The following is a 13,342-nucleotide window of genomic DNA, read 5'->3' as shown; positions in this document are numbered from 1 at the left end:
GGATAGAGAAGAGAACGAGGAAATCGACAGAGAAGGGTCAACCCGTGTAACCAGGAGGACTAGTGGACGAACAAGTAAAAAATCTCAATACAAACAAACCCCTTTTACAGAAGATAAGAAAGGGAAGAAAAGGTCAACGAAGGATGAAAAGAAGAAGGGAGCTCCCAAGGGAAAGAAACAAAAGACTTCGAGTTTAGGGGCTGGTTTATGACCTTGTTTAAAACTTTTGCTTGTACTATTTTGCTATTCTATTTTGGTTGGACCTTGTTTTAAAACTTATGCTTGTAATATTTTGGTTTTAAAACCCAGATTTGTACGGTTTAGAACAAATTTGGTGGCACAACTGGTAAAACTGGAAGTACTAATCGGCTAAATTCCTATTAATCGGCACAACTGGTAAAACTGGAAGTACTAATCGACTAAATTAGTATTAATCGGCTAAAGTTATACTAATCGGATAAATTTGTTTGTTGGTACAACTGGTAAAACTGGTATTACTAATCGGCTAAATTTGTTTGTTGGCACAACTGGTATTACTAATCGGCTAAATTCGTACTAATCGGCTAAACTTGTTGGCACAACTGGTAAAACTGGTATTACTAATCGGCTAAATTCGTACTAATCGGCTAAATTTGTTTGTTGGCACAACTGGTAAAACTGGTATTACTAATCAGCTAAATTTGTTTGTTGACAAATTTGTTTGTTCGCACAACTGGGAAAACTGGTATTACTAATCGGCTCCATTTAAAATAAAATAACATAAGATCCATCATTATTCTACAGCATTGCTTTTGAAGCAACTAAACATTTCTTAAAATCTAAACATTTCTTAAAATCTCCTTGAGTTTAGCAATTTCTTCAGCATTTTTTTTCAGCTCCATATGCATCTGTTTAACCTGAAATTCAAGGAGGGTCATTCTTCGAGTATTTTCTCCATTAGCAGCAACATCCTTCTTGATCCTATCAATCTCTTCTCCAACAGCATCCGCCCATACTTTGCGAACATGTAAGCCATCATTCTACACCTAATGAAAAAAAGTAAAATCAAAACCCAGATTTGGCAAACCTAAACCCAGAAAATGGATAAGTTCAACCGAATCGCAAAACAGACAGACCTTGAAGTTCTCGCATTGAAAGTATCTTGTTTGAGAAGACCCATCTGTGACAACGATCTGTCCTCCACATGGACAATGATACGTCGGAATTCCATAGTCACCATCCGCTACACAATACAGCATATCGATGTATTTTTTGTTTCTTTTGAACTCGCTGTAACTCTCGGGATCCATAACAAGAGTTTGGGATGGGAGGAGATATTTTTGTTGAGAGAGAAAAGGTTTTTAGAGGACAGAAGTACAAGAGGGACGAAGTAGATCCCGAAGTAGAAGAAGTCCTTTTAAGTAGAAAAAATAGAAAAAATAATGAATTCTGAAATATTTCAAAATGGCGCCATTTTGAAAATTTTAAAATTTTGAAAATTGGGCCAAAACTATACATAGTTGTACCTCTTAGTTGTACAGTTTGTCACACTCTCAAACAGTTGTACTTTTGTCGAATTCTAGTTATTTTGGTATTACCTATGATTAATAAAACATGTGTTAGTTGTACCGATCATAACTGCTAAATTAAAGAGATTACTAGCACATTTATGAAATAATATTTAGGATATGTCAAAGTTTGATGATATTGGTTTATATCAAGGCTATTTGTTTCAAAGTATCCATAAAACCTATGATATTATATGGGATAAGTGTGCCCAAACGGATTTCATAATTTGTAAATTACGGAATACACATTGTTTTTAGTACATATTATACATTTTATATAGATATTTAATTACATATACTCTGAAAATATATGTTATTTTTTAAAATAACATATCTAAACCCCGATTAAATATATAGACAACTTTACAAATAGTTGTTCCAAGTAGTTCCAGTAATACCAAAAACTCGAACATACAATGTTTAGGACAATAGCCGGGTAGTTGTTCCAAGTAGTTCCAGTAATACCAGAAAAAAAAGAATACAAATTACAAATAGCCGGGTAATTGTTCCAAGTGGTTCCAGTAATACCAAATATGTAAACATACAATTTATAAATCTCCCGGTAGTTATTCCAAGTAGTTCCAGTAATATCAGAAAAAAAAATACAAATTACAAATAGCCGGGTAGTTGTTCCAAGTGGTTCCAGTAATACCAAAATTCGAAAATGCAAATTACACAGTCTGGTTTGACTCCGCCTTTGTCCCGTCCGTCTCCGCGTTTGTCTCTGAACCTTGACTACAATGTAACCAAGTCCTTGCAAACTTTTGTCCTGGCAGCCATTTGTTACCACGGCGGTGTTCTCCCGTGGATGTGAACCTCTTATCCCTCTTTCTTCCTTTCTTTCGCTTGGGAAAATCTGGTGGTTTGCAGAAAAAAAGCCACATGTTTCAGCTGGAATTAACCACTGATATCTAGGCGGTACTGGATAGATCGTCCTCACGTATGCCAACTTCCACTGGTCAGTCCAATAATATCTAGAGCACAGATCATGGTAATGGAAATACCTGGATCTATCTTTTTGTTCGTTGTATTTCATAGCTGCAGCTAACGCATGTACACAGGGATATTTGTCTATGTCAAAATGCTTGTACTCACAAGTTTTCTGTACTCACAAGTTTTCTGTAACAAGTATACCACATAAGCATTTCCATCTTTTCCAGTAACGTTGTATATGAACTCGAAACTGTTTAGTTCCACAACAACTAGTTTCTTGGCAACTAAATATCTCGAGTGCAATATATTCTCCACATAAGGCACTAATTTCTCTGTCACCTGACCAAATGCAGCCTCTTTCCTATGTCTGTTAAACCATTCACTAAATTTTGCTACAATCACATCGATCATAGCCAAAATTGGTAACCTCCTAAATTTCTTAAAAACACCATTTATCGACTCTACACTATTACTAGTGTCAATGTGTACCTTTCACCAGGAAAATAACATCTTGCCCAGTATTTCACACTATAGATGGTCTATGTGCCACTTTCCTGCCCTTTTTCAAGATAAGTGACAGCGGTTGGGTACCTCCTTTTAAATTCATCATACTTTTTCAGAAACTCAGCTTCTGTGTACACCCTTGCACACTCTCTGAATTTTTCAGCGGCCTCCTCTTTATTCACATAATAAACATGAGTGGATGTTCGTATTTACCGATCCAACAATCAAACCAAATCCTGAGAAAATACAGTCTGTTTCGATATATGTAATTCAACCAAAAATATATCCTAATCAACCCAGATAGTGGAGATGAATACAAGTTCAATAACAATCAACGGACGCTTCAATAACTCGTCTTCATCCAAAAATCAAAACCTGCAGTTGTTCTTCCCAAAAACAAAAAATTCCCAAATAAAACCTGCATTCAAAAAATCTATGTACATTTTCTTCAACTAATAACATAACTTACAATAAAGAATACTCAGCTTCAATAATTGTTAGCGGAATCAATAGAGAGGAAATGGATGGAGGAGGTGCCGGGGAAGAAAAAGCTCAGCTGCAGGTTTTTTGTTTTTTTTTGGTTTCTCATTTTTTTTCTCATTTGTTTTCTTTTTATTTACAATATTTATAAAACATAAAAAAAATATAATATAAAATTAATTTCATTAAAGGTATATTCGACAATTCCAACAAATGAGAATATTTAGAATTTTTAGAAATATAGCAGAATGATTTTTGAATGATTTTTAAACACTCTAGCACAGCGTCCTCAACCATAAGAATCTTTTACAAGAGAAGCGACAATTAACACACTAAGCTGTATTATGTAAACTCTATTAGTGACGTTTTCAATCAGCAACAGCTTACCATATAAAAAATCCTCGTTAAACAACCATACGGAACATGCAAATCTGCTCCAAACACATATATATCAAACAAAAAAGACTCTTGAAAACTTTCGTATGCAAAAATAGAAACTAAAAAGAAGATATTTGTTGCAAAAACATAGTCATTTTTATATGTTTTGATAATGTTATCGTATAAAAATACTTCATCCATTTTAGAATAAGTGATGGTTAAGATTTTTTGACATAAAATTCAGAAATCATTTAATGGTATGGTTTTTTGTCTTCAAACTAAAATACAGAATCATCTATTATCTACATAAATATATCAATAAAACAATCTTGACATAGGTATAATGAGTTCTTGTTGCAAAAACATATCCATTTTATGTTACAAATTTAGGAGATACGAATAAGTATATTAGCCAAAAAAACCAATTAAGTATATTTTATTTTACAGAAAAAAGTAAGTAACAAACTGAAACAAATTTGTCAAGAACTGTAATTTAATGCTCGTTGTCGTTGGTGAGATACATGCAACTCTTGTTTAACGTTTTAAATTAATTTTAAAATTCTTGACAAATTTAATTAAATATTCATATAATTTTTGTTGTTGCATATTTTTGTACATATATAGATAAATCAAATTAAAGTTGAATTAATATTTTGATTAATGAATATATATCTTAAATTATAAAAATAAAATTAAAACCCATAACTCAATCCTCACAAACAATATCCTATCTCCAAAACACGTACGCCGATTGCTTAGTATCCGTTTGGTTTCCCAAGAGAGAAACGCATTGAATTATTTGAATACATTCGGATTTGGGAGTTTCAATGTACTCATTGAGTAGTTGCAGCTCCTCCATTTCCAAAGTCCTCGAAAATGAAAGAGGAGAAAATGTAAAAAAAAGAAGTCATTTGGACCGTCGTTTTTTGGTTCTCTATATATTCAACCTTCGATCATTTACCTGAACAAATCAATGTTGTGTTATAGTTATGGCAACTCAAACCAACAAATAACGTTTCTCGGGTGGATTTGCAAAGGCCTTGGAAGAGCAATGACAAGTTGACGTACGGCTCAAGGCAAAGGACAGTGACGAGGGTTCAGCTTTATCCGCCCACAAACTAGTCCTGGTTTTCTTCTTCTTCTTCTTCCTATAATCCTCTGTCTTATTGATCATCATTTATTCATGAGCTTTACGTAACATATATGTTTGCAATTTAAATAGGGATCAAGATCAGAGGTTTTCAAGAAGATTTTGGAATCAGATGAGGTTAAGACTTCGGCTAACCCGGTGGAGACGGTCACACTCTCAGAGATGACACAAGAAGGGTTAGAAGCTTTAGTTGAGTTTATGTATAGTGATGGCTCTATGCTTTCGGAGAAAGTGAAGCAACACGTTAGATCACTCTATCTTGTGGCTGACAAATATGAGATTTTGCATCTACGGGACCTATGCAGAGACGAGCTTATATCTTCTCTGAATTCGTCGAATGCTCTTGAGTTCCTTGAGCTCGCCCAAATCCCTTTTGACAAAGTCCTCAACGATGCAGCCTTCAACTATATTATAAGGAAAATAAGTATGATTGCTAGCTCTGATGAATTCAAGTTGTTCGTCACCAATAACCCAAATCTCTCTGTGGAAATAATGAAGGCTTCTCTCTGTCCGACAAGTATCGACGAGTACTGACATCACCGATGTCATTAGTTGTGGTTGCACTTGTTGCTTTCAGAAAATAAATATGGTCCAATTTAAATTTTAAATCTTTTGTTTACCGGTCTGCTCGGCTCCTTGATACTGACATCACCGATGGTAGAAGAATCACGGTGTTGCTTTTCTTGTTTACTTTGACAAACCATAAATCTGTTTTTTTTTTCCACTTCTTGTTTCCAAAACATGACGAAACTCATAATTATGTAAAAAAAAAAAATTAAATATCAGTTTAGTGACACCTTTAACTTATCACTAGCTAACGGATCCACATTATGTGCAAGCTAAAATCATTTAGTAAGTAAGAGCATTTCCAACCCTGAACCTCTCTTTGGGTTTATTGGTTTTTTTTTTTAATTTTTAATTTTTTTTAAACAGTGATGAACTCCATGTTTTTTTTTATCTTCCAATCCTAAACTTCATTTTGGGGTTCTTTAGAATAAAATATAATAATTTTTTTTGCAAATTTATTTTATTGAGAATTAACTTTGAACCAAAATATATTATAGAAACCACTTTATATTACATATTGCATGAGATGATTTTTTTTTTAAAATGAAATATATAATTTTTGGTTAAAAACATACAAAATAATGACTAAATGAACAAAAATGGGTTTGACTAATCCTTGGACCTTGATATAGTTGTCTGAGGAAAGCCACGCTACTGGTCTGACCTAGATGCACAGTCAAGACAACATAAGTCATGTTTTCCTTTATTGAAATAGTTGAACAGTTAAGCTATTTCCTATCAGAAGGTCAAAATGAGCAAAGCAATTGGGTGTCCGTATCCACATAGAGTTTGTTAAGTGAACCCATGCCAAATAATTCAAACTTACCACAATCCTTGCAACTTCTTGAGCATTGTGGACAGCAACACTTTTTGGAGAGATCTCAGTCAGGAGTAATATAGCCACCTGTACAGTCATTCAAGAATGAAAACTTAGAGAGCAATGATGCTGATCAAAGAATACCCACACAAAAACGGAAGAAGCGTAGTACTAAACCAAACTAAAGGAATTAAATTTAACAGATATGAAAAAGTATTGAAATAATTATACTTACTGTCATCACTCCAGTGGCTGCACTAACACTAGCTTCCCCACATAGAGCTGTTGCTGCTTCGGTGACGAGGGCAGTTGCCACAATATTCACAACACTAAGACCAACCACAAGACCTCAAATAAGAGCATATTTCAAGCAATCCTCTAACGACAAATTGCATCAAGGATAAAAAAGCAGTACTGATGGTGTTAAGAGACATAGTTCCAATAAGTATAGTCGTCAAGAATCTGGTAACGTCACTCCGGAGCATTCTGAATACACCATTCTCTGGCTCTTTTTCAGCCAATTCACGAACCTGCGATCAACCGCAAATAGAGCAGCAATATTGTAAAACCAATCAGACAAGAGACAGGAGGTGACACAACGCACTCTAAAAAACAACCAGGAAAAACATCTCACAATTGCTTCTTCCTTTAAAGAATCTTAAATCCATGGAAGTTTCAAGTTTCCTAACTAAAACAACATATTATTGCCTAATAAATCTCGTTGTCTCAAAATCAAGGTTTTCGTCCCCATTATAGAGAATACAAAGATCAAACAAACCTAACAGCGTTCTACATTTTTTTCAGCATTACCATCACTAAATCACAGAAAAGAAGGAATTCCCAATCAAATCAAACGAAAGACATGATTTTACCTTCCACAGCCACAGTGTGGTAATGGACGTCTCTGCCATAGAAAAGAATGCTGAGAGGCTGAGTAGCGCAGCCAAGATTAGACCTTGCTCTCTAAGAACTCTAAGAACCTGGTAAATTTTTGGCAAAGCATTCTTGAGCAGCACTACGCTCTGACCAAACACCTCATAGCCTGCTTCCACCACACCTGCCGATGCTAACACCTTTTGGCAACCGTATAAAAAACTCCACACACCACTGATCCTATAACAATCCCACGTTATCAGCATCAAGTCTCCAGCTAAGCACTGATCTGCTCAAAGTTTAATCCTTAAACTATTCTGCAAGAGCACAGATATGAAGTTGTGGTATTACAAGGGTCGAACCACAGAGACAAGAGATCACTCAATAAACCTATTAGAAATCGAATTACGCTAAGCAGAAGTATAAGAAATTAATAGCGATGCAACAGAAATAAACTAAGCAGCAGTAGAAACGGTTTGTAAGATATTAGGCTTAAAGCGTTTCTCAAGAAATCAATGAATGCAGATCAATCGATTAGTCAGGGTTTAGGTTTAAGCACGGTTCTTGAACTCGAATCACAGAATTATAATTAACCAACTTCCGTTATGAGAATTATCTAAGTTAAAATCATAGAATTCCAAATTCCTTTGTAAATCCTACAGATTTAAACCAGCCTTAATGCTCAAGTTCGATATGTTTACAAAGTATCTAAACCAAATTCCTTTGCGAATAGCTAATTTGCTCACCCTAGGTTCTTTCCAGTTATTCAATTACACTTCCGTGTCAATTAAGCAACCTAAGATCTAAGTTCTAGGTGATCAGTCCAGAATTAGCTTTAAGAACAACTTATGGTGAAGAACTAACATATATGAACCCTAACTTAATTAATTAATCAAACATTCAGAGAAAACCTTATTGAGAACCCTAAACCTAACAGGCTAACTACTCAGACATGGATATTGAAACAATAAACATGATTTAATAGATTGCAATAAGAAGAAGATGAATTAAATAAATAAAGGGGTTTGAAATCTTCTCTCTAAACGAACAGACTTCAGACTTGTCTCCCCAAGCTCTCAAAATCGCAAAAAGCCTAAAGCACAAAGTTGTCTTGCTCAAAAATCTAAGGTTAGGTTCAAAAGAGACTAAAAACCCTATTTATATCTCTAAAACACGTATTGGGCTTCTCTGGAAACTTCTGGGCCCAACTCCTTCTTCAAACAGGAAACAAAATCGTGTTTCCTTATTTCTTTGGCAAGTGTCGAGCGTCACTCTCCATGGTGTCGAGCGCCACCAATGCACATGATTCGTCCTTCGCGAATTTGATCCTGATTTAGCTCCAAAGTGCTCCAAAATCTCCAGTTAACCTCCAAACGTACCTAAGACCTGTAAAGACTCCAAAAGACTCAAAAAACACTAAAAAGACTTTATAAATAAGACCTATACCATGGTTAAAAACCATGATATATCAACTCCCCCAGACTTAGCATTTGCTTGCCCTCAAGCAAACAGAATACCAAATAAGAGAAAGAGGTTTGACAGCTAGATGTCAACACAGCATTCCTACAAGGTCGTCTAGAGGATGAAGTATACATGGCTCAACCTACTGGATTCGTTGAAAAAGATGACCCTTCATCTAAGTGACCAGGGCGTTGACATCTAGCTGTCAAACCTCTTATGTCTTTGAGCCATGGTGGAGGAGCTGGCACGAGAACAAGGGCTAGTGCCGGTGGAGGTGAATGATGATCATTTGGAGCTTGAGGAGCAGTGGTTGATGTTGAAGTAGAAGTGTCTATGGCAGTGACGTTTGGTGGTATTTGAGGTGAAACTGGTGCTGGTGGATCAACTGGTAGTGGTGCAGTAGTTTTAACCGGTACGGCAGGTCGAATGATGGAGACAGGCGGATACGTAGGTGGACTTGAATCACTGTGTTCAAGCTGCTCAATTTTACAAGTGTTAGAAGCAAAAGGAAATATTGATTCATGGAACACAACATGGCGAGAAATATAAATTCGTGATGTTTTTCGATCAAGACAGAAATATGCACTTTGATTTGGTGAATAACTAAGAAAAACACACGGACTGGATCTATTATCTAATTTATGTGTTGTATACGGACGTTACCATGGAAAACATAAACAACCAAAAACTCGTAATTTATGAAAATTTGGTGAGTGCCCATGCAATTGTTGAAATGGAGTGGAAAAAGATAGCACAGGTGTGAGCATTCGATTTATTAAATATACGGCAGTCGCAAATGCGTAAGTCCAATATGACTTAGGTATAGATGCATGGGACATAAGAGCAAGACCCATTTCAACAATATGACGATGTCGACGCTCAGAAATGCCATTGTGTTCCGGTGTATGGGGGGACTTGTCATATGAGAAATACCTTGACTAGAGAGAAAACTTGTAAGTCTAATATATTCACCCCCATTATCCGTATAAAGAGTTCGAAGTTTGGCTTGAAATTGATTTTCAACCAATACTTTGAATCTTGTAAAAACTTCTAAAACTTGTGATTTTCTTTTTAATGGATATAACCAAATATAACGAATAAAATGATCTACAAAAATTATGTAATACTTAAAGCCATCTACTGAAATAAGTGGAGATGTCCACACATCAGAAAATACAATATGCAAAGGATGAAAAGATTTTAACGATGAATCTTTGAAAGGTAACTTATGAGTTTTATTAACTGAACAAGCAGTGCATGGCTGAGCCATTAAAACATTTGAAAAAAGCGGTAAATCAAAAGTTGAAACTACTTTTTGAAGAATAGGTAAAGCAGGATGGCCTAAACGAGAATGCCAGTCCGATAAACTAGTTTTCACCACAGAAGCAAAAGCAAGAGATGGTTTAGAAGCTAGAGTTTTCGGCCACTCATAGATGCCGTCTTTAGGCTTGCCTTCCAGACGAAGAGCCCCCGTTTGTAAATCCCTCACCTGAAAGTAGGTTGGTGTAAAAGTCACAGCAACACCATTAGTTTTGTATAGTTGAAAAACAGAGATTAAATCTTTTTCAAGAGATGGAACACAAAGAACATTATTAAGAAAAGAAGGACGAATATAAGAAGGAAGAGAGGAAGAACCAGTGTGGGAAATAGTGAGTCCTGAGTCATCTCCAAAAAGAACATCATCGCCTCCATTATACGGAGTATGGAGAGAGAGGTTCGCAAGGTCTGATGTCATATGATGAGAGGCGCCACTATCGACCAACCAAGTAGACGAATCAGATAGTAACGCAGGATTAGCACGTGGTTGCCATGTTTGCTGTTGGTGAGGTGGTGATAACACCGTATTTTGACCACTTTTGTGGATCATAATTATGTCTTATGCAGGTGTTTTAACTCTGTTTTCAATGGTTTTCAAAGTGTTTTCAATGTTTTAGAGTTTCAAAAGATTTTACACGAAACTTGGGCAAAAGATATGCAATTTGGAACAAATGAGCAATTTTGGATAAACTTGGCAAAAGATATGCAACCTACCTGTAGTTGAGTTGTGAATGTTGATGAGTCTTGTTCTGCTATTGCATCTTCTCCCTTCCAGGATCAGAGTGGAAACCTACTGATCAGGGTTGTGAGAGATAATTGTTTGGTGCTGCAAAAGTAGGCTATTCATACTTCCGTGCCTCGAGTTCTAGAACATACATAGTTGATTACCTTTATCAATTGTTTAAAATTGGCATAGCTTAATACATGAATCCCTGTGAAACCCCTTTGAGCCCCAACGTTTGTTTTCCATTGTTTACAGCCTTACTTTTCATTCGCTTATTATCTGCTTCCATTCGCTCTTGTTTAATCGCTTATTACTTGCTTTCATTCGCTTTCGTTTTTAATTGCTTTTACTTGTTTAGCTTTCTAGTTTAGATTTAGTGACAACCAAAACCCAAATTGTTTATTTCTAATCTGATTTAAGCATGCCATGAATTCGTACTAAAACAACTAAGTCTCTGTGGATCGATACACTAAATACTACAGCGCACATCTGTGCACTTGCAGACATTTAAGGGTTATAAATTTGAAACCTGAAGCTTAGTAAAACGAAAACAACAACCCCGCTTTTGCTCGCATGAGGTGGTCGCCAAGGTGTTTGGGATTGGTGTGGAGCAGACCACTGTTGTTGTAGAGTGCTGGAACCTCTGACGATGCGAAAATCGGGGCAGTATTTTGCACTGTGTCCTTGGATGCCGCAAGCTTGGCATCGTCCCAAATACGGCTTGGAGAAACGGTTAGGTCCTCGATTCTAGTTGGTGTTGTGAGTCTGATTGCGATTCTGATTTTGCCGGGGACGTGTGTTTGTTGCATTTGCAACGATTGGTGGGACGGAGGAAGGCTCAGAACAGAGGATCATTGCTTCCCAATTTAATAGTCGCTCATGAAGTTCCGTAAAAGAAATGGGGGTATCGCGACCATTGATTGCATCAATGTCAGCTTTGTAGTCGTCACTCAGACCAGCGAGAATATCTTCTGTTAAGTCCTCTTGATCCATTGGCTTACCCAGAAGAGCCAGATCATCGGCTTTGGATTTGATGAAACGCAGGTACTCTGTAATTGTCTTGGTACCTTTGATGCAGTGTTTGATCTGAAAGCGTAATTGACGGGTGTGACCACAAGATGAATTACCGAAAGTTTTTGCAAGCATGGTCCAGACTTCTTTGGTTGTGTTGGCGCTGGAGATGACCGGTTGGATCGGTTGAGAGATGGCACCGATGATGGAGCTGTAGAGAAGAGGATCTTGTCGTCGCCAAGGAGTGTATGCGGGATTCTGTGTCGAGACGCCATTCATGACAACGGTAGGTGAAGGAACAGTACCAGAATCCTCGATGAAGTGTTGGAGTTCGTGGCCTTCAAGGAGTGCACGAACCTGTCTGCTCCACATGATGTAGTTGACATCGGTGAGCTTGGTGACACTGGACATGTTCACCGATAGGAGAGTGTATTGTGGGTCTTGAGTATTAAAAACTGCAGTTCTTTCTGCTGTGGGATCTGTCATGATGAGAGAGAAGAAGAAGAAACATAGATTAGAAGAAGAAAAAGAAGAAGAAGAAGGAGAAAGGACAGTGGCGGCTAGAAAAAAAATAGGTTAAATCTATTGCTGCTCTGATACCAAGAGATATAGAATCGATGATATTATTGATATAGTGTGAGCTCTGAATATATACAGAGAGACATGATACAGAGAAAGGAAATACAATATATGAGAATTACTATAGCATAATTACAGGGAGAGAATTATGTACTTTCCTATATCTTATCACTTTCTTCAGTGAAGCCTTCTCTACTTCTAGATCTTCGTCTCTTTTTGAACTTCGATTGTACTCTTTTGGGTCCTTTTTTGTTCGCCGGAATAAAAGAGATTTGGATCATCCGAGAAGAAAACCTCAATTGATCCGACCATCATATTCATCAGGATAATCATACAACTCGACGAGAAATCCCAAGTCGTCATATGATGATCTGAACAACTGCATCCTCTAAACAAATCAGTCGAGAAGAAACCATCGCCCTATATATCCTTTAAGGAGAGACGAGGAATTACTCTCAACGACTGAGAAGTTAAGCAATCGATTAACCAAATCCACCATAACCACCGGAATTAGACGACTTCCGAAACAATTGAGAAGTTTCAATTTGATCTGCAAAAGGATATAAAACAAAAACAAAACAAAGATCCGAACCAAGTCGGAAATAAAACCGGATTAAAACCGGAAACAAAGATCCGAACATGTCGGAATTTTATTATCCGATCAAACGGAAATATGAACATAGCCCTCTCTCTCTGAAAGATTAAGAGTGAGAGAAGAGAGAGAGAGCTTGCTAATTGCTACCTTTCATAACTTAATATTAAAGGAAAACATTATTTCAGAACAAAAAAAGAAACGAAAAATATTATAAAAATTATAAATTATGTGGGTTTAGGGTTTAGAATGAAGAGTTGAAACAATCGTATTCCTCTCATCTGCACTTCTTTGAGTACATCGTCCACCTCGTCTGCACTTTTCTGAGTACATCGTCCTTCTCGTCTGTATTTCTTTCTACTCTTGCATTACCTTTGACTCTGTTCGTATTGTCACAAGTGGTAACTTG

At 36.5% G+C, this 13,342-nt stretch overlaps 1 protein-coding gene across 1 annotated transcript; it reads left to right on the top strand.

The window, feature by feature from the left end:
• The first annotated feature begins 4,831 nt into the window (after positions 1 to 4,831).
• LOC18010546 (BTB/POZ domain-containing protein At5g48510) lies at positions 4,832 to 5,544 on the top strand. The gene is given in 2 exon segments (XM_006393492.2): positions 4,832 to 4,969; positions 5,065 to 5,544. Coding segments are annotated over 2 exon segments (600 nt in total). The 3' UTR covers positions 5,527 to 5,544.
• Positions 5,545 to 13,342: the final 7,798 nt, after the last annotated feature.

The sequence above is a fragment of the Eutrema salsugineum genome, unplaced genomic scaffold, assembly GCF_000478725.1.
Source record: "Eutrema salsugineum unplaced genomic scaffold, Eutsalg1_0 scaffold_7, whole genome shotgun sequence".
Lineage (NCBI taxonomy): Eukaryota > Viridiplantae > Streptophyta > Magnoliopsida > Brassicales > Brassicaceae > Eutrema > Eutrema salsugineum.
The sequence above is the reverse complement of the archived record's forward strand: the minus strand, read 5'-3'. Positions and strand labels throughout refer to the sequence as shown.